Source organism: Pteropus vampyrus, unplaced genomic scaffold (assembly GCF_000151845.1).
Source record: "Pteropus vampyrus isolate Shadow unplaced genomic scaffold, Pvam_2.0 Scaffold238, whole genome shotgun sequence".
NCBI classification, from domain to species: domain Eukaryota; kingdom Metazoa; phylum Chordata; class Mammalia; order Chiroptera; family Pteropodidae; genus Pteropus; species Pteropus vampyrus.
The window spans coordinates 1,923,060-1,944,693 of NW_011889019.1; the positions used below are offsets into that span (position 1 = coordinate 1,923,060).

Here is a 21,634-nt window from a genome sequence, read left to right on the forward strand (position 1 = left end):
GCCCCAGCCTGGATCAGCTTTGCCATGCACTCGTCCTGGGCCCCCTTCCTGGTGACTGCTGCCCTGTGGGGCTGTGTGTGGCTAGCCCAGACCTGTCACATGGCAGCCTTGGCAGGGGCAGTCTGGTAGGGAAGTGGGGCTGCAGATCCCAGGCAGTGTCTTACCCAGACTTGCCACGCCTCCCACAGGGCAGGGGCAGGGCTGGCTCAGCCAATCAGCTCCTCCAACCAACCACAGAACTGCCAAGCAGACGCTGGCAGGGCTCCTGGCTTCAGGGCTGGGAATTGTGGGAGGAGGGCCTAGGCCTCAGTGAAGACACCCTTTAGCGTCGAGATCCCAGGAACCACGTTTTGTCTGGCCAGACGGACACTGGGTTGTGGCCTTTCTTCAGCCACTCCCCAGGGGAAAGAGGACGTTCCCTGCCTTGGGCCTATAAGCCTACCCTTTCACCCTGGGGACACCCAGTCCAGCCTGCCCCAGGGCCAACAAGTCAAGGGACAGCAAATTTTTAACTGAACACATTGATCATTAACAGGAGTAAGAAAGAATCCAAACTCAGCGTCCCTCAGGGGCAGAAACTAGCTGGGCCTCAGGCTTCCTGTAATGATGCTGGGCCTCCGAGTCTGGTCCTCTGTGAGGCAGGGGCTGAGCAGGGGCTTGTCTAGGAATGTAGGGGGACAGGTTCCAGGGAAAGGGAAAAAGGTGGACATCTCAGGCATCTATCCCCCCGTGACTACCCCATTTACTGCCACTGCAGAGGTGGATTATGGGAAACTGGAGGAGAATCTGCACAAACTGGGCACCTTCCCCTTTCGAGGTAAGTGGGCCTGTCCACTGTGGGGGTCAGGGGAAATGTGAATAACCCCAGTCTCTTCAACCAGACACCAAGAGGATGGTACACAAGCTTCGTCGAGCTGCTAAGGGACAGTGGGGTACCCCGGGATCATTTTATTATGAGAGGGGAACAGTGGGCACTGGTCTAGAGTCAGGAGATAGGTGGGAAGCTCCTTGCTGGCTTGTGACCTTGACGGAATCTCTCCTGCCTCAGTTTCCCCAGTTATAAATTACTAAAGTGCCTTCTTAGCTCCCGGAATTATTGTGGGGATCAAACTAGATACTGGTTTGTAAAAGTCCTTGTCAACCAGGCACTCTACAGGTGTGAGGGCAGCCAGGGTGTCATGTGGCAGCCCAACCAGCAGGCTCATCTCCCTCAAAGCTTTGTCTGTATTCTTTCTTCTGGCAGAAACCTCCCTTGGCAGAATTAATTTCTGTTCTGGATCCTCAGACTCATTTTCTTCTTTACGCATGGGTCTCCCCTCTCTGAGGTCAGGAACCAGACCATATTCGTGACACTCAACATACAACACAGCCACAAGCAAAATAAATGAAGGTAGAAGAAGTGACAAATTCCTCCCATCCTGCTCTGCCCACACTGATCCATTACTTAAGGCAGTTCCCAGAGGCAGTACTCTGAATAACCCCATCTCACAGATGAGGCTCAGAGTTATGTGGTCACTTGCCCAAAGTCACTAGTATATGGCTGAGCTGGGATTTGAACTACATGGTCGTGCTCAGTTTCACCCCCAATGCACTGACTGCTGAGTTGCTAGACCAGATGATTTCAAGAGTCTGGTCGACACGAGCTTTGGGAGAGGAGTGGCTCCGACTGAGGCCGTGAGCGGAGCAGGTAAGAACGTGGACTCTGACTCATATAACAGCTCTGCCACTGACCTAGCAGGGAGAAAGCATCTCTAAACCTCCGTCTCCCTGTCTGACACATGGGAATAATGATACTCATCTCCTAGGATGGTTGGGAGAAAAATCTGAAAAAATGCAAGTGAAAGCATGCTGTAAATTATAAAGAGTGGTACATGGGAAGGTATTGACTCCAATGATAACAATTATTAGAATGACAATACAATTAGCACTGTGAGCAAAACTGCTTGGGGACAGTGGCTGCTGGCCTGAGAGCCCATTCATATCTCAGTGCTGAGGTGATGTGACCCTTCCTTAGAGGACTAAGAATGCCCTGTAGACACCCGCATTGAGCAGTGACACAAACCCTAAGTAATTTTCTGCTGGGGCTCAGCTCACTGGTGCCCGAAAGTCTGGACTGAGGCCTGGTTCTCTTGAAGTGAAGTGAGAAACTCCTTGAATCTCCAAGGAGTTTCCAAGGAGGCGAGAAGACTCTACTTTACCTTCCAGATTTAAGGACATCCTAGTGCAGGGGTTAGGAAGGTGGACTCTGCATCTGATGTCTGCCTGCCACCCAGAGATTCCACAGAGATCTCCAGATTCTTTAGATCCCCCTCCCTGCCCCCGCAGAGGACATGATGACACCTGGGAGCCCCTGCAGTGGATTTGATAGGCCATGGGTCACACATGCCTGCTAGTACATCTCTCATGCAACACACGCAGGAAGCTGCTTCTACCTCATCTCTCCCTTACCCCTACATACATGTTGGGGGGCAGTGGGCTACTTAGATAGAGTCCAGCGTCTGGAGTTAGAAGACTGTAACTTGTTCTGCCAGTTACAGTAACCTTGGAGAAATCACTGAAACTCTCTAATCTAGTTTCCTCATTTTACATGGGAACTGAGCCACAGGGTTCAATGCATTCCCCCAAAAAACCCAAAAAACAAGCCCCGCCAAAAAAAAAAAAAAACCAAAAGGGCCCGGCAACTCCCCCAAGAAAAAACCAAAAACCCCAACAAAGGAACAACAAACCCCCCCAAGGCCAAAAATCTGTGTTTCTCTCGCGTGATGGTGGCCCTGCTTTGTGGCCCAATACTCAGGGGCAGAGGAGGGAACCATCACATATCACATTGCCAGGGCCTCCTGCAACAAGTTAAAGGACCTCCAAAGAGGAGGCGGGAACCTGCCCTTGATGAATCAGTGAACAGTTAGAGATTGTTCCGGAAGGCATTGTCCGAAATCGCGTTGCTCTTTTATCTTATTTCACTGTTAATTTGTACTGATTATTTGAATAAAGAATATTCTTTTAAAAGAAAAGTTGTAACTAGAGACTGAAAGGTGGAGTTGCTGCAGAGGGGCCATTTGGCCCTGAACTCACTCCCACAACCTCAGAGATGAACTTTGAATTGTTATTTCCAAATGAGATTATTGGACTACAGAGATACTCCAGCTGAACTGCGGAGGTGATGTTCCCTATAGAACTTAAAGCTTGTATCTTGTGGGTTTATTTAAAATATCACAATTTTTACAACCCTATTTTGGCATTTCTTTATTTAAAAAAACGTGTTAGATGCCTCTGGGTGAAAAAATAGAGTGGCCCAAGCTTGTTTACATGCCTGGAGGCCCTGAGTATAACTGGGGATTGTGGGCCAGGATGTCAGCTGTCCGCACCTACGGAGAACCTGGCCAGCTGGCTCACCCATTCGCAACCTGCGCTGTGCTCATTTCCAGGAGTAGGGTGGGTGGTGATGGCAAATCTGGGTTCGTAGTTGTATCATCAAGGAAAGAGGTAGCAGCCCCCACCCTGGATGGCCCCAAGAATCTGAGACCTGGTGACGTCTCTTGTCCTATCCTCTCTGCCTTCTAAGTCCTGTTCGTGTCACCCCAGTTATGACCTCATGTTATTCTAGAATAAGCTCCTTGCTGGGCCCCTTTTCCTCTTGGACCTTGCTCTGTAATGGGGCTGATGGCTACAAGTGGGGATAAAATGTGTTCAGCTGGCAGCAGGTGTAGGCCCTGGATGGAGGGAGACAGCAATCTCACGTGGCCAGGAATGGATGCATGCCCAGCCAAGGGGGTCCTTCAGCCTTGGCCAGCCTGACCCTGTAACCTCTGCCCCATGGGAGCCACTAGATGGCAAAGAAGAGAAACCAAAGACTGGAAGATAAGAAGGACTGAGTTGCAGGATGGGTCACAAGCAGAAGGCAGAAGGGACTCAGAGCTGGAGAAGCTGCCCTCCCATTGACCTTGAGGACAGCTGTTAGGGTAGGAGACAGAACCTTGGCCTCAGGTGAGGCCTGCTAGGCTAGACATGAGCAATGCGGTGGCCTCTCCCCCACCCCGCCCCTCAACCACCTTCCTCACAATGGGGTTCATTGCTGAGGCGGGAAGGGCCTCTCAGAGAGGGTGCAGTGGGAGGCCTGCCTGCCAGACACCCTCGGGGAGCCTGCCCTTTCAAGCATGAAACATAACATCCAGGCTCCCCCACTCCCAGTGTGCTCTTAGCTCTGCCTGCCTGGTGTAGGGTCCTGGAGACCTTCTTGGAGCTCATCCAGCAACCATCATGCAAGGTGGTGCTGGGGACTGCCCTCTTACTTGGAGGTGGAGGCCTCATGCTGTGGTTTCAGAGGAGGAGAAGGAAGATAGTCCATGAGTCTCCACAAGATGAGCTCGGGCCACAAGAATTCCACGATGCACAGAATGAGAGCTGGATCAAATCTCACTTTAGCCGCCTTTCCGAAGAGAAGCTGGAAACTGGCAGCACCCCCACCGCTGCCAGCAGTATGGCTGCTCCCCAGCCCGAGAGTGGCAGCGGAGAAGCCAGCACCACGGTTCGCGTGGAGACCTTCACCACGAGGCAAGGAGAAGCGGGCACAGCTCTTCACCGGGAGTCCTTCACCAGCAAGCAGAAGATGTCTGGATCCTCAGTGGTAAAAGAGACCCACAAAGAGTCTGGAAAATCCTCGTCCACGAATGAGGCAACATGGGCCGCTGTGGCTGCTTGTGCCAAGGAGATTGACACCAAGGGACGGCAACTGGCTAACTCCATGTTGCAGCGTGCCACGGTTTACCAGAACAACGGCCACCTGGAGTCCAACGACATCAACCAGGAGGAGCTGAGGGCCCTTGAGGAAGTGGAGATAAAGCTAAAAGGCAATTTCTTCACTCAGCGGGAAACCACTGTAGCTGGCATGAACCACACACACACCTTGCACGGCCATGGTCATGGGCACCATGGTTATCTAAGCCACCAGAACCACCAGAGCCACAGCCTGACCAACCGCAGCCAACAAATCTATCACCCCTTCAAAGCCACCTAACCATGGATGGAGAAGCCCCTTCCCCCAACAGGGCTGGCACATAATCACAGGCCTGTTTTCTCTCCCATTGGACAAACTGTGTGGCCCAGGATGAGATGCTGCCACCCAATCCTTCTTCCTCAGACCCCTACAGGAGTCCTGAGCCCCTTTGACTCCATGAGTGGGATCTGCCACAGAGGATGGCCCCTAATGAAGGGAGAACTGGGAGGAAGCAAAGCAGCTGCGACAGACTCACAGGGCCCTGGAGACCCACCAAGAGAAGACGGATGAAGCAGACCCCAGGAGCAGCTGAGAGCCCCACGCTGATGCCACATGCCTGGAACTAAGCCAATAAAGCCTTGTATACCCTCAATCTGAGTCTGGGGTCTCTGTGGCCAACTTCAGTGCTGGGCAGGGGTGGGGAAGGGGGTTCCTTCTCCCACAGTCCTCTTTGTGTAGGCCTCGGCCTGGGGCCTTTTCACTGGGCTGGTTTGAGGAACCATAAAATGGCTTCCCCTGGTCTCAAGTTCTGGGGATGGAATATTTCCAGCGAGCTCCACACCCACCAACCTGCTGTTGTCAGAGAAGGAGGAAGCAGCCAAGCATTGGGGGAGGGAGATGAGGTGACTTCTAGTAGATGAGTTAGTAGATGGGGTGGGATGTAGGTCCCTATCTTGGTGCCATCCTCACCCTATGGCTTCTCCATCATGCGGCATCCCACAATGCAGTTCTCTCTGCCTTCTTGCTCCCTGGAGCCCACCGGGATCTGTTTTAGTGCCCCTCCCCCACCTTCAGAGCTATTGTGTTGTATATTCTCTCTCTTCGTTTGTATTAGTATTGCTGAAGTTGGGGCTGCTGCTGCTGCTAGTACTACTACTAACTACTAGTAACTACTAGTTAGTAGTACTAGTACTACCAGCAGCTCTCTCTTTTGTTTGTTTTAATATATGTCATGTTCTGTGTTAAGTGTTACGGCACAGCCCCACGAAGGAGGTATTTTGTTCTGTCCATGTTGCAGATGAGGCACCTGAGGCTCAGAGATGTAATTTGCCTGAGATAGAATAGACAGTAAGTGATGTCACTGGGGTTAGAGCTCCTTCTTTGCTTAACTTTAAACCCCAAATCCCTGCCTTATTCTGACTCCAGTGAAAGCTCACCACCCCCAGATGGGTTCACCTTTCTCATGCTTATCCCTATCCTCTTCCCACATGTCTTGACATTTTTTGTGTCCTCCTGCAAGCTTGGGACTCTCTCTACTTCCTATTCTGGGATCCCAAGAAGCCATTTCTGGGGCAAGAAGTAACCTCCCAGTTAGGCAGTTAAAGGGATGCTACTGTCTCCCCTGGGGAACTTGGGAGAAGTCAGCTACATGGCACTGTCTAACCCCCAGTGGCCCCTTTACATAGAAATTTCTTACCGTTTGCATCTATTATGGGTTTACCAGTGGTTCCCAACCTGTGAGCCTCACGCTCCAGGGAGAAGGTGCCCAGAATCATTGCTAAGGTTGGATAAATCTATAAATACCCTAAATGTTATCGATTGATTTTATGGTGCATTGTTGGGAATATCTGAGTATTTTTTGTATTACTAATAAGTGACTTTACATAAATGCTGATATATGTATATTTTAAATACTTCATAATAAAAGTCTTAATTGGGGTCAGTCACACTGGAAAATGTTGGAGGCTGCTTAATCAGACAAAAAGCAAAGGGGTGAGGTTTGGCTTTTAAAAGTCATAGTTAAAATGCATAAAATGCATACATTTACTTGGAAGACCTAAATCCCTTATTGAAAGCTTATTACATAAAATTTAAGATGAGCTAATTATGACTTTGGAATCTTCACTTTAAAAAGATTTCAACTGCAAAATCCAAATAAATCTGTGGTTAGTATTGTACTAAGGTTAATTTTCTCGTTCTGATAATTGTCCTGTATAGTTAGGAGCAACATTATCAGTGGTGGGAGCTGGGTGAGCAAATGTATGGAAATCCCCTGTACTATATTTGCAACTTTTCTATAAATTTAAAAGTTGTTCAAAATTAAAAGTCAAAAAAGTTTTCAGACAACTTATTTATGTCAAAATTTTATTACGGTTGTGCTGTAAAGAAAATGGCTTCTAAGCAGCCAACTCAAGTATATACTCCTGGTAAGAAAAGAGAATGGTTAAATCATTGTTAGACTAGATACAAAGAGTCATAAATAGCCACTAGACTCCTGTCTGAAAGTCAGCTGGGAGGGTGGCTGGTTTCCCAGATCAGGGCTTAATTCTATTAAAGCTCACCAGGAAATCGTTCAAGCATTTTGTCAGGAATGTTCATTTCTTCCCAATGGAAGGTTACGAATTACATCACACAAAAGTTCTACTCCAGACCAAATTTGGGACAATTTTTCTTTTACATGACAAATTGTCCACACGTACCTCAATAGGCAGCGTATTAAGGTATCACAGAGGAGGCCACAAATGAAGGGGACACCATTCCTGACCTTGATGATTCTAGGGAAAGAAGGACAAGTACTATGTAAGGAGGGCAAAATGCTGCAGAATGCAAAGGAGAGGAAACTTGAAGAGAGGCTTTGTGGCCCTTGCAGCACTTGAGGGGCTGCAACCAGGGAGGTGTTCCAGGCAGAAGGGAGACAGCATGAGCGAAGGCATAGAGGCAGGAAGGTGACAGTGTGTCTGGGGACCTTGACAGTTTGGCTGAAGGGCCACACTTAGAGATAGACAAAATGTAGGAGAAATCAGAAAAGTGACTTCAAAGCCTAGGGCCCAGGAGGACTTAGGAAACCATCCAGTCCAATTTTTCCTTTTACAGCAGAAGCTAGTTTGAGAAAATTTGCCTAATCCCATAGGCAGGTGTAGGGTAGATTCAAGAGTTCTGAGGATCTCTGTGCATTTTTGAGTAGGCAACTGAGGATAAGGAACAGGTAATAGAAGTTCAGAAGAGAGATGTCCAGTGGAAGCATTTCAGGAAGACTTCTCAGCGGAGGTGACAATGATGATGGGCCAAGGGACATAACAGTGAGAGACTGCGATTCCTTTTGGCCACAATAAGTCACCAGGTTGCTTGTGCATCCCCAGCCCCAAATGCCCACTCCCCTTCTCAGGCCTCTCTGGCTCTCCAGAACTGCCAGTGTAACCATGAGGGAGTAGCTTTTGAAATGATCCTCTTCCATCTTACAGCGGGAAGAGGCCTAAGAGGTCAGAGTACAGCCTCCCCTCCCACACTAGCCATCCTCTTCAAATCGAAAGCTGCCACACTCCTGGTTTAAGCCTTGGGCACTTTCTCCTGATCCCATAATAATCACAGCTAACACTTACCGAGTGCCAGGTTCTATTCTAAGTACTTTACAAGTAGTATTTCATTCCAGCTTCACAGCAACTCATTAAGGAGGGTACTAATATTATCCCCATTTTTCATTTGATGAAGCTGAGGTTTGGTTGAGCCATTTGCCCAAGACCTCATAGCTGGTGAGGGGCCACACTGCAAGTTAAACCAGGGCTCCTCTGGGTTCAGAGCCTCTGCATCTGACTGCTCCACTGCCCTGCTCTGTGCTTCTCTACCACTCATTTTCCTCCCTCCCAACCCATCCAGGACCTTGGCCTTTTCCTCTCCTCTAGTTCTCTCTCTACACAAGCAGAGGCACATCGAGCCAGAAACCGAACACCTAGCCAAGGAGAAAGAGGGGGCTCTTGACCACATCGATTCACAGATTTCAAAGGGCTTTCTGTACATTTTCTTCTTTGTGCCTTTAAGACAGGTCTATAAGGTAGGATTGAAATGATTTTATTGTCATCCCACAGAAGAGGAAATGGTGACTCAGAGATGTGATATGCCTGGTTCAATAGCCGGAGGTACCTTGGATCTTCTCTGACTCTAGCTCACTCCCGCTTCCCCAGACTGGCATCTCTTCCCTCTTGGGAGTCAGGCCTGAGTCAGATACTCCCTTAAATGAGACAAGGAAGAGGCCACTAGAAACCTTAAACACAGGAACCTGCTTCACTGCCCCAGAGTGCAAGGCCCAGCTGTCCTGCTGTTTCGGCCACATTCACCAGTGGGGCCTAGGGGCCTCTGGAACTGACCACGAGAATGGTGGGGCACTTGGGTGAATAATTGTGGTTGAAGAAGCGGCTGGAGCAAGAACCCACCCTGGTCCCCTTTGAGGAGGAGTGGCAGGTAGGGTTAGGAAGAGAGATGTCCTTGGCATTTAAATAGAGGAAGCAGCAAAAGCTTGATCTCTAAATCTTTGATCTCTAAGTCAAAGAGTGCTGGTCCAGTCATGGCTGGACTGGAGCCCTCTCCGGAGCTGGCGGCTCTGTGAATGAGGATGACCCACTGGGAAAGCACTGGGGCAATAGGTAGCAAGACAGAAGGAGGCTCTTACCAGCAGCTCCTAGCCCGACTTGGAGGAATTGCTCCCAAGGAGGCAATCCAACAGAAGCCAAAAGATATTTGCCTCAAGATGTTCCCTGTAGTGTTAGTAAGGCAAAAAACTGGAAAGAAAAAAAAAGCTAAGTACCCAGTGAGCTATTCTGGCAATCTACCCAGTGGATTCTCATGATGGCGTGAACAGCATGGAAAAGGTTCGTGGCGTAAAGTTGACTCTACATCACACTGTGTCCCCTGAAGGATGACTCACGGGAACAATCTCCTTTGGTCCCAGTGCCAGGAAATTCTGTTTCTCTAGGGCGGCTGCCTTGCTTTTATCTCAAGTTCTACATATCTGCTGGCTGACCATGTTTCCCTTTTAGCTTTGACTGTCAGGAAGCTCCAAATCAAATTTATGGCCCATCGCTCACACTGTATGACGGGGGTTTTGCAATCAATCATTCCCAGCTTTATTTTCTTTCCTTCTTCCCACTTTCTATTTATTAATAATCTTGTTGTATTGTATGCTATATTTGTCAACTACTGAAGAAAAATATTTTTGGAGTGGAATGGGGTAGAGAAGAGGAGGGAAAGAAATGGAAAGAGAAAATTAGATGAAAACAGCTGAGAAGAAAATGATTTACAAACATTGCCTTCAGATTCAGCTGAAGAGCAGTAATTCTGCTGGTCTCTGATAAATATGAGTTGACACCTTTAACTGGTAATTTTAGAAACCATTCCAGTGATTGATAAAACAGGAGAATGCAAAATAAAACAATGAGATGTCATTTTCCACCCAGAAAACTGGCAAAAATGAATGCTGATAATCCCTATGTGGGCATGAATGAGCACTGACAGACTCTTCTGTGTACTGAGAGGGTGTGAACTGGCTAATCAGGGTGACACTTGGCATGTGCAGATGCACATACATGTGACTTGGCAATTACATGCCTCAGTATCTAAACTGTAGGGAAACAGATATGGGCACAGACTACGTAGAAGAAAATGTTTGTTTCAGCATTGTTTGGCAAAAATAAAGAAACATTCTAAATGTCCTCAGAGAAAGAAAAGTAAATTGTGGCCCAAGCTCACGATAGAATATTATACAGCAATGAAAAATAGATAAATCAGAGCTACGTGTCCTGCTACGGACAAAACTCAGAACACATGTTGGGCAAAAATGGCAAACTGAGAAAGGTATATAAATTTGATTCCATTTCTATAAAATACCAAGTGACAAAAACCATATCATACCTAGAAATACCAGGTGCTGTAGGCATTAAAAAAAAAAAAAGATCCATATCATATCTTATTTACGAATCCACATGCATGTCTTAAGGGTATAAAGACGTGAATGGAAACAATAATACCCGAGTCAGGATGGCAAGAAGAGGAAGAGGAGGTGACCAGGAGAGGGTTGCCATGGGTGCTGGATACATTCACATAGATTATATTATTATTTATTCTCCTGGGTGTGACTAAAACAATTCATTAAAACAAACAGACGAAAAATGGTGCGAACGCTGTCACTGCAACTGGGTAAAACATTCTGGCTGCATCAGGACAAACATGGGAAGGAAATGTGTGATAAACTATGGTATTGGAGAGGTAAGAACCTGAGTGGGTATAACACCAATGTCCTGGTGCTTCGTGAGAGGATGCTAAGTCATCAGGCTGGCTGCGACATAGCCTCTCTTGCAGGCTTCGTGGTCCAGGGCTCCACCGGCGAGTTCCCCTTCCTGACCAGCAGTGAGCGTCTGGAGGTGGTGAGCCGCGTGCGCCAGGCCATGCCCAAGAACAAGCTCCTGATAGCCGGCTCCGGCTGTGAATGTGAGGCCATAATGCTCTGGGCCCTGGGGGCGGCTAGGGTAGGGCTCCTTGGCCCTGAGGCTGGGTTTAGTCTACTTGCTCTGTCTCTTCTGCACCCCTTGCTTGTCCCAGGGTCCTTGATCAGTCATTCTTTCTCCTGCTTTCACCCTCCATGGCCTGTGAGAAAGACCTTCTTTTTTCTTGCAGCTACTCAAGCCACGGTGGAGATGACTGTGAGCATGGCCCAGGTGGGGGCTGATGCCGCCATGGTGGTGACCCCTTGCTACTATCGTGGCCGCATGAGCAGCGCTGCCCTCATTCACCACTACACCAAGGTGGGTGTGAGGGGCGGGAATGGGTTTGAGGCCTGGAACCAAGAGGAGGCTGGATGAGGGGGAGACTTTGCCTGGGAAAGGAGACGGAGAAGCTGGGAACGGAGTGGTGAGCCTACTTCCCACAAACAACTGCTCTGGGAAGGGGAGAGATGCCACTGTGTACCAGCTGTGTGACATTGGGTTGCTGCCCTAACAGAGCTGTGTTGCTATTTCCTCCCCTCTCAAAAGGGAGGTCTCTTCCTCAAAGGGTTGTTGTGAGGACTAAATTTGATCCAAACATAAAGGACTTAGGACTGTGCTTGGCACATAGAAAGCACTCACTGAATATTACCCACTATTACTGCTTACAGGCAGGGCATATAGTGCTGTGACGTCTAGTCTAGGAGGTGGCCTGTCCAGGGAGCCCAGGCCTGGACTCGGTGGTGGACGGCAGTGCCTCAGGCTCCTTGGACCTGGGTAGCTGCTCTCTCTCCTTTCTGCATCCCTCAGGTCGCTGACCTCTCTCCAATTCCTGTGGTGCTGTACAGTGTCCCAGCCAACACAGGGCTGGACCTGCCCGTAGACACTGTGGTCACGCTTTCCCAGCACCCGAATATCGCTGGCATCAAGGACAGCAGTGGTGATGTGAGTGACAACAGTTCTTGGCTGGAGGAGGCACCTTCCTCTTTTCTTTTGCTACCAACTTTAGGGCAACTCTGGGACCCGCTTCAGTCCTGGGCTCCTGTTTGGGTTCTCTCCGTCATGTGGGCTCTCAGGGCTTCATCTCTAATTTGGAGCATGGACTGCCGAGGCTCTGGGCCCCACTCATACCCGGTTTGCTATTGCAGGTGACCAGAATTGGGATGATGGTTCACAAGACCAAGAGGCAGGATTTCCAGGTGTTGGCTGGATCAGCTGGCTTCCTGTTGGCCAGCTATGCCCTAGGTAGGCCTCCCGCTGCTCTCATAGTGTGATGGGTGACCCAGATACACCCAGAAAGGTGGGGTCTACTGGAAGGGACTGTGAGGGCCAGGGCTGTGTATGTAGCGGGACTTTGCTAGCCTACCTGCTCCAAAACCTCAGAAGTCCAGCACACTGCTTGCTTGTCTGAACACTGGGTGCTTGTGAGTGACCCCTGTTGGGCAGAGGAGAGTGTCTGGCTGCTTACAACCCTTGGCCTGTCGTAGGGATGCCTATGATTTGCTCTAAGTCCAGAACCCCTTGCTTAGTTGGCAAATTTAGGTCCTCTAACCTCACTTTGTAAATCCTCTGAGGCCTTGGGGCCCTCCCCTCCAGTCAGCAGTCCATTTTCCACTCTCCCTGGTCCAGACCAGAATGGTCAGAACTGCGGGGTTGGTCCAGGGACCTTTAGCTGCCTGATCAGATTCTGTTCCAGTCCAGGAATGTCACCATTAAACCAAATGCTCTTGTCTGTTTGTGGTCAAGGTCCTTGGGTTCAGGTTGGATGTGATCTCAGGAGGGGCAGGGAGGGGGAGGGAAGTTCCTGCAGCTGAAGCTCCAGTGAGTACAGATGCGAGTTACTTTTCCCACACTGTAGGTTCTCTCTGGTCTTTGCAGACTTTGGCTTGTTGTCTAGGTCCTTGCACATCTCTCCTTTGTCCTGTCGCAATCTCTAAAGTGCAGGAGACCCATATACGCCTTGTTCTTGAAAGTAGGGTAGATGGAAAAAGCACAGTCTGGATGCCCTATGGATCTGAGCTGGAATTTCAGCTCTGCTGTTTATTCACTGAGTATCACTGGGCAAAATACTCAATCTCTCTGGGACTGAGTTTCTAGTTGGGAAAGCAGAGAGATGTTATGAGGATTAGAGAGCATCAGCCCCATGTCTACCTTAGTGCTTAGCAAATAGATATTCAATAAATATCAGCTAGATTAGCTCATTCCAAATTGCCTACTCTCTCTCCACTCTTGGGACCACTTAGGAACACTCCTAATTAGACTTAACATTTCGCTCGCAGGCCGGTAGAAGTGGCAGGGTCCTCTGAGATCCCAGTCAGCCTATTTTCCTTGCCCAGATGAGAACAAGGACCAGAGGGTCTATGACTTGTCCAAGTTCACGCAGCTCATGGGAGGAAATACCCCATTTCCTGACTGTGTCCAGAGCACTTTCCACTCCCACATCCTACCCCTGCTGCTGTCCCAGGCTGCATTTACTGGGGAGAATAAGATTTCAGAAGAGCAAAGGCTTCATCCACTCCACCCACTTCCAGGACTGGTAAGTCAGGGGGCTAGTGGAGTGTGGAGGTGTCAACTGGCAGTTGGGACTTTACTTTGGGGATAGAGGTGAGTGCAAGAAAGGAACTGTCCTTGAATTAGCCTTCAGACTCTGCTCCCTGCCCCTCAGCCTGAGAGATTCTACTTGGAATATGCTGGCAGCTTTTCTCTTTGTACTCTGTGGACTCACAGAGCGTGCCTTTGATGTGGCCAACCATGGCATAGAAATCCACATCCTAGCATCCCAGAACGAAGGGGTGCTGGAGACCAGGGTCTGTAATTCTCTTTGAAAAGAGGCTCTGGCTGACGTTCTGCATCTTATTCTGGGGCAGGAGCTGTGGGGGGCGTGTGTGCCCTAGCCAATGTCCTGGGGGCTCAGGTGTGCCAACTGGAGCGACTCTGCCTCACAGGGCAATGGGAAGATGCCCAGAAGCTACAGCACCGCCTCATTGAGCCAAACACTGCGGTGAGCTCCCAGCAATGGCAGCAAAGGGCAAGGGGGTGGTGATCTATGTACTCTTTGGAGCAGGAGCTATGGCGGGCACAGGGGTCCCCAGTCAGTCTCTTCCCTTTCAGAAAATCCTTTTAGAGAACATTCCAGTGTGGGAACTTCTTGTGCCTCCCCACAAAATCTTGACTTCAGACAAGCCTGAGCCCCATTGGTCCTCAAACTTAAGTGTGCATTAGAATTCATTTAGGGAGCTTGTTAAAATTATAATCCTTTTGGCCCAGGAATATGCATTGAGACTGGTAGCTGTAGTGACTGTGACGTAAGTAACCCTGGAATCTTACTTAGAGAGGGGCCAGGTCCTGAAAAAAACGAATTATTGAGAGAAGTAAGGGAGGAGTTGGAAGGCTGCAGGTATTCAGAACCCAGATTTCCCAGGAGAGTTCTGTCTTCAGTCAGACTGTGTACCCCAGTTCTGTTCTGGGCAAGTCAAGAAGAGCCAAGATGGAAGGCCTCTCAAGTGCCAGACAGTGCTGTGCAAAGCCATATTGGAGTCTGAGGCAAAAAGGAAAATGTGTGTCCCTATAGACATGTTTTAAATTAAACTTTTTGAGATCATTGTAGATTCACACGAAATTGTGAAAAATAATACAGAGAGATTCCATGTATCCATTACCCAGTTTCCCCCAGTGGTAACAATATTACAATCAGGATTTTGACATTGATATAGTCAAGATACAGGCTATTTCCATCACCACAAAGATCCCTCATGTTACACTTTGTAGCCACACTCACCTTTTGCCCCCACCTCCTCTTTAACCTATGACAACCGCAAAGATGTTCACCATTTTTATAATTTTGTCAGTTCAAGACTGTTATACAAACAAAATCAGATAGTCTACAACCTTTTGAAATTGTCTTTTTTCACTCAGCATAATTTTCTGTAGATTCATCTAGGTGTTGCATGTATCAATAGTTAGTTCCTTTTTATTGATGAGTAGTGTTTCATGATATGGCCATACCATAGCTTGTTTAACCATTCACCTTTTGAAAGACAGCTGGTTGTTTCCAGTTTTGGCTATTAAAAGCTACTGACATTTAAGTGTAGGTTTTTGTGTGACCACAGATTTTCATTTTTCTGAGATAAATACACAACTACTGAGTTAAATGATGATTGCATGTTTTGTTTTTTAAAAAACTGTCAAACTGTTTTCCAGAGTGGCTGTACCATTTTACATTTACTTCAGTGTAAATGTATGAGTGATCCAGTTTCTCTGCATCCTCACCAATGTTTGATGTTGTGACCATTTTCTATTTTAGCCATTCTGATAGGTGTGTAGTAACATTTCATTGTGGTTTTAATTTGCATATCTCTTATGGCTAATGCTGTTGAACATCTTTTCATGTATTTATTTGCCATCTATATATAATGTTAGATGAAATTTACATTGATTTATGTCTTTTGTCCATTTTCTAATCGGATTGTTTGTTTTTTTACTGTTGAGTTTTGGAAGTTTATTATATCTTCTAGATACTAGTCCTTTGTCAGATATGTGGTTTGCAAATATTTCCTCCCAGTTTGTAACTTGTTTTATCAGTCTCTTAATATATCTTTTGCCAGAAAAAGTTTTTAAACTTTGATAAAGTCTAATTTATCAATTTTTTTATGTTTATGCTTTTGACATCAAGTCTAAGAACACTTTGCCCAGCACTAGATTGTGAAGATTTTCTCCTATTTTTTCCCCCAAAGTTTGATGGTTTTGCATTTTATGAGTCTGACTCTTTTTGAGTTAATTTTTGTATAAACCGTGAGCCTTAGATTGAGATTTTTTTTCCCCCCTATATCCACTTGCTCCAGCAGCATTTGTTGAAAAGATGATCTTTCCTCCATTGAATTACTTCTGCACCTTTGTCAAAAATCAGTTGGGCATATTTGTGTAGGTCTATTTCTGGATTCTCTATTCTTTTCATTGATCTATCCCTCTGCAATACCATGCAGACTTGATTACTCTAGGTATATCATAAATCTTAAAATTAGGTAGACTGATTCTTCCCATTTTGTTCTTTTTATTTTCAATATTGTTTTAGTCTAATTCCTTTGCCTTTCATATAAATTTTAGAATAATATATATCTATAAATACCCTAGCTGAGATTTTGATAGGAATTGTCTTAAACCTGTATACAAATTTGGGGATAATTGACATTTGAAGACATTATTGTCTTCAAATCGTTAAATGTAGTATGTCTCTCCATTTATGCAGAACTCCTTTGATTTATTTCGACAGCATTTTGCAGTTTTTGACAAACAAGTCCTATACAGGTTTTGAGAGATTTACACCTAAGTGGCTCATATTTTTTGAGTGATTATAAATGGTACTGTACTTTTAATTTTCTATTCATGTGTTCATTGGTAGTAGATAGAAACACGATTGATTTTTTCATGTTTATCTTGTGTCATATGACTTTACTGAACTCATTTATTAGTTGTATGAATGTTTTGGTAGATTCCTTGGGATTTTCTACATAGACAATCATATCATCTACAGAAAGGGTAAGTTTTATTTCTTCCTTTCTGGTCAATATGTATTTGAGTTCCTTTCTTGCCTTATTGCACTGACTAGAACTTCCTGCATGATGTTGAATAAGAGTGGTGACAGTGGACATCCTTGCCCTATTCCTGATCTTAAGGGACAACATTTAGCCTTTCACCATTAAGGATAATGTTAGCTGTAGTTTCCTATAAGTGCTCTTTAACAAGTTGGGGATGTTCCCCCTGCATTCTAGCTGAAAATCATGACTGGGTGTTAAATTTTGTCAAATGTTTTTCTGCATTAAAATGATCATGTGATTTTTGTTTTCCTTTTTTGCCCGTTAATGTGGTGGATTACATTAGTAATTTTTGAATTTTTACATCCCTAGACTAAATTCCACTTAGTCATGGTATGTAACTCTTTTTATATATTGCTGAATTCCATTTGCTAACATTTTTATTAAGAATTTTTCTGTCTATATTCATGAAGGATGTTGGTATGTAGCTGTCTTTTCTTTCTTTCTTTCTTTTTTTTTACTGCTTTAGTCTGATTTTGGTATCAGGGTAAAAATAGCTTCATAAATCAATTGGGAAATGTTCCCTCCTCTTCTATTATCTGGAAGAGACTGTGTAGAATTGGTATTAAATCTTCTTTACACATTTCTTGGAATTCTCCAGTGAAACCATATGGGCCTGGAGATTTCTTTTGGGGGAGAACCGGGCTCTGTATTAGATCTCTAATGATACCATCCCGGCTGCAAAGGGTGGGAGTGCCTCCTTACTTCTCCCATGTGGCCTCTGCTGATGTCATGAGTGTGCCTTTGGGGGATGGGCTCCTTAAAGGTGGGCAGTGTGAAAGCTGTGACTCTTCTCACTAGGCCACTTCTGAAACCATCTCTAGTGGATGGGGAGAGACACTCTTTAGTACTGAGTTTGGGGATAGAAGTTCTGGCTCCCAATTCAGGCTTACTGGCCTGGATGAGGGTGGGGGCCACAGTTTTTTCAGTGGGGGCTGGCTAGAGTAGGGTGGTTATTGTTGGAAAGTTTTCCATCTTGCTAGGCTGCCACTTTTTTGATCCCTGGCTAAAGAGGACAGACTTTTGTTGGAGATTTTATTGTCTATGTCCATTGGCATTTCAGGGCTGCTGGTTCCTTCAGCTCCAGGTCAAAGCCAGTCAACCAACCACTGTGTTGTTCCTTGGGTCCTGAGGTCCCCAGTCAGTCTTCCTTCTCTTTACCTTTCAGACTCTTCTTAAATTTGTTTTGATGTAATGTCTAGGGGTTTTTAGTTGTACTGATTGGGAGAAATAGGGAAAAGTACATCTATTCCATCTTCTTGGAAGTGGAAGCTCTACCTAGTTTTCTAAATGGTGATTCTCCCCCACCCCAAGAACATTAAAGTAGTTGAAAAAAATATTGAAAAATTTAAAGGTAGGTATATTAAAACTCAAGCATTAGTTTTAAATATTTTATCTATACCAAGAACAATTTATTGTAATTTTACTTCCCTGGCTTGAATGGAAGCACACTCATCAAAACAATTTTTCTGCAAATCTACTTCTAGAAAAAAAATTAGTCATTAAAAAAATAGACAAAACATGTATATAGGGGCCTTATTGCCTTACTTACATGTTTACTTTGCCTCAGACTACAATATGGCAGGGCATGGCTCTGTTGGATCCTGTTTTTATTTAAAACTTTGATATTTTGTTCATTATGAATATTTTTGCATTGGTTTTGATTTTTTTTAAAAAAAATATTGCATTAACTATTTACCGTGATGAATGAGTTTTTTGGGATCTCCTTAAGTTTTGCACTGGAGATGATAGTCCCAGACTGAGCTAGGCAATACTTTTTGTTTGGGTAAAGGGTGGGCAGGCTCCAGATCTCCTTCACAGTTTACATCTTTACCTCAAAGGGGCAGATGAACTCCGATTTAGAAAAAGGACAGCTGAGGAGGCAAGCACGAGTCTCCTTGGATGTGAAGGTTCTCCTGGGATGGGATGCTCTATAAATAGGAAGTAAGAACTGTAGAAATGAGGGCCTTTCAGCTGAGCCCCATCAGGGCACAGGCTGTATTGGACATTCCACTGGGGTGAGACCTCCGCCCTCCCACTCCCATCCATGTGCAGACAGAAGGTCCCAGAATCTGCATACCACCAAGACAGGACATGAAGTAGATCCCAGGGCTCTCAGGGTCTGGTCTCACAGTGACATTTTTCTCTTGTGACACGGGGTAGGTGTTGCTATCACTTCATTTTACATGTGAAGCAGCTTGGGCTGCCCCTTGGGAAGAGAGGATTCTTTCTGCCGTCCAACTGCCTTACCATGCCATCCTGCCTTACCCTTCACTCTGTGCCCCTTCCTGTGCCAGCTCTGGGCACATACTCAGGAATTCCTGGGACACCTTTTTGCTGCCTGGCCTGTAGGCTCAGCCTCCCCAAGAGCAGCTTGATGTCACCCAACTTTCCTTCCCTGCTTGAACATAATGTCCTTCCCTGGCCTTCCCAGCCAGCCAGCCTTCTGCTCCTGCTATATTTAGGACTTTCCAGTCTTTACCACCATAGCACTAGATCTTTTCTCAGGGTTGGAAGAGGGGCAAATCAGAGATCTTCAGGCAACTATGGTGGGAGAAAGCTTTTCTCTTAGGTACTTCTTGTGTCCATGCTCTCCCCTATGTCTTTCCCACCCTACTCATTTTGGGTGAATTGCCCAGGTTATTAGAACACCATGGCTGGCTGGGGCCAAGCCTGGGAGGAGGCTTGCTAAAGCCTACTGGCCTCTAGTGGTGAAGTCATTAGTCAATCATTTATCGGGTTCCTAACATTTTTATCACAACTTTTTTAAAAATTATTTTTATCCTTCATGAAGCCCATACTTCCAATGTTTTACTTTCTCTCCAAATAAAACTTTATTAAGTAATGATTACTCTTTTCGTTTTTAGGGAGTCGAAGATTTAGCTAACACTTTTGATCAGTATAAAATAACCAGTTGCTATGTTAAAAGCAAAGAAACTTGATGCTTCATTTTCTGTAAAACTCCATGCATGCTTTTAAATTATGACAATAGCCTTAATGTCCCTCATGACAGTGGAAAAGACTTTAGAGGTCTTGTTATCTATCCGGCCCCCTCATTTTTTAGGCAAGAGAACTTGTTCAGAGCTAATAAGTTAATGATAGAAAGTTATACAAAGAGGTTGGTTATTGAAACCTCTTTGGACAATGATGCATTGGTTTTCCACTGAGAGCACTCAGAGTTGGTGTCAGGAAGGAGCTATGGGGTGGTTGGGGGACCCTGCTATAGGACCAGTAGAGGTCTGGGCTGTGCCTGACTTCCCAGGCCTGCTGTGCCCATCTGGTTCCAAGGAACTGGGCTGCAAACCGGTGATGTCCTAGTGCCCCGACCCACAGGGCTGCTGCCTTCTCCCATCACAGAATGAGGACTGAATGCCACTTTCCTCTCTAGAGAGTGGATGTTTCTCTTAAAATCAAAGGAAGTGCCGCCTTCTTTTTTTTTTTTTTAATTACTCTATTTTTTAAAAAATTGTATTTTATTGTTAGTTTATTGTATACAGTACACTGGTTAGACATTTATATAGTTTATAAAATGGTCCCCCTGATTGCTCTTTCTCTCCTCTGAAGAGGTACCTTCTTAATTTGAGGTTTTGGCATTGCATTCTCTACTGCTAGGCTGCCTTTTGGCCTCTCAATCTGGATTCCTAATTACTTTATCAGGGAGGACAACTGTAACCCTAACTTTCTGAAAGTGACACATGTCTGGGTCCCGGGTGTACCTGTGCCGGGATTCCCCAGTATCTTCTGACATGCCCTGATTCTCAGGTGACCCAGCGTTTTGGGATCCCAGGGGTGAAGAAAACCATGGATTGGTTTGGCTACCATGGAGGCCCCTGCCGGGCGCCCTTGCAGGAGCTGAGCCCTGCAGAGGAAGAGGCGCTACGCGTGGATTTCACCAGTAATGGCTGGCTCTGAGGGCAAGTGGGGGACATGCCCAGCCTGAGCCCATCTCAGCTCCTGCCTTGCACCTGCAGCCCGAAGAGGAATATGAGGGGATGAGGGTTCGAGTCTCCTTTTCCTACTTCGGTCCTCCAGGTGCCTCTTAGCAAGCATTACCATGCACACTCATTTCCTATTTTCACAGCACTGTGACATTAGATTTGTATCTTAAACTCTGGGTCACTAGACAATCGCCTATCCCTCTACTGTGCTCTCCTATGCCCCAAGACACATGAGTCAGGAGCCAGAGGGGAAGTGCAGGGGGCAGCTGGGCACAGGAAGGCTATGTGTTGGAAGGGAGGACTACTTCGACTTGAGGATACAAGCCTGAGTCTAGCACAATGCAGAGGGAAGCCAGGCCTATACTAAGAACCCAAGCTCTCTTTCCAGGGGATGTAGTAGAAAAATGTCACTAGTCTCTGAAAGGCCCCTGAGATGCATTCTAGCCAGTGCCCTTTCCTAAGTCCATTTTGATTCCTCATATTCTTGTCTCTAGCTTTGATCTCAACCCTTGAGTGCACAGACACAACCAGAATTGGTAAATAATGACACCTGGTGGATAAATGTTACATTCTAGAAGACTACTGTAGTCAACCCAGGTCTGAAACATTAGGGAAGGGGGCTTGGCCTGAGACAGGATCATCTTCTTGCCTATAGGCATTCTGCTTGTATTGTTAAAAACAATTACTTTGTTATTGCAATAAAGTTTAATAAGTTTAATTAGTGTGGTTTTGTATAGATTAACACTCCACTGCTATGCAGATCTTGTTTCCTACCCAGATGTCAAGAACCTACCTAAAGGCAAATTTAGCTCTCAATGTCTACTTTTTCCCAGCTCTGAGAGAGGCCCTAACAATACTGAGCAAACAGGTATTAAATCAGAGGTGGCCTAGGAAAATATTTACTGAAGTTTTAAATGGGAC

General features: G+C 46.2%; 2 protein-coding genes across 3 annotated transcripts; both read left to right on the forward strand.

Annotated features, from left to right (window-relative positions):
• Nucleotides 1–301: 301 nt before the first annotated feature.
• On the forward strand, nucleotides 302–21,431 carry HOGA1 (4-hydroxy-2-oxoglutarate aldolase 1). Of its 2 annotated transcripts, XM_011374000.2 has the most exons (7): nucleotides 303–817; nucleotides 11,063–11,191; nucleotides 11,378–11,505; nucleotides 11,995–12,129; nucleotides 12,333–12,429; nucleotides 14,052–14,185; nucleotides 20,538–21,431. In XM_011374000.2, exons 1-7 carry the CDS (start codon nucleotides 604–606, stop codon nucleotides 20,685–20,687), a joined length of 987 nt encoding a protein of 328 aa, XP_011372302.1. In that variant the 5' UTR covers nucleotides 303–603; the 3' UTR covers nucleotides 20,688–21,431. The 2 variants fall into 2 exon arrangements, with proteins under 2 accessions (XP_023375605.1, XP_011372302.1); XM_023519837.1 differs by lacking the exon at nucleotides 11,063–11,191 and having other exon boundaries at nucleotides 302–817.
• Nucleotides 4,154–5,126, forward strand: CUNH10orf62 (chromosome unknown C10orf62 homolog). Its single transcript, XM_011374032.2, has one exon. It carries the CDS (start codon nucleotides 4,307–4,309, stop codon nucleotides 5,012–5,014), a length of 708 nt encoding a protein of 235 aa, XP_011372334.1. The 5' UTR covers nucleotides 4,154–4,306; the 3' UTR covers nucleotides 5,015–5,126.
• Nucleotides 21,432–21,634: the final 203 nt, after the last annotated feature.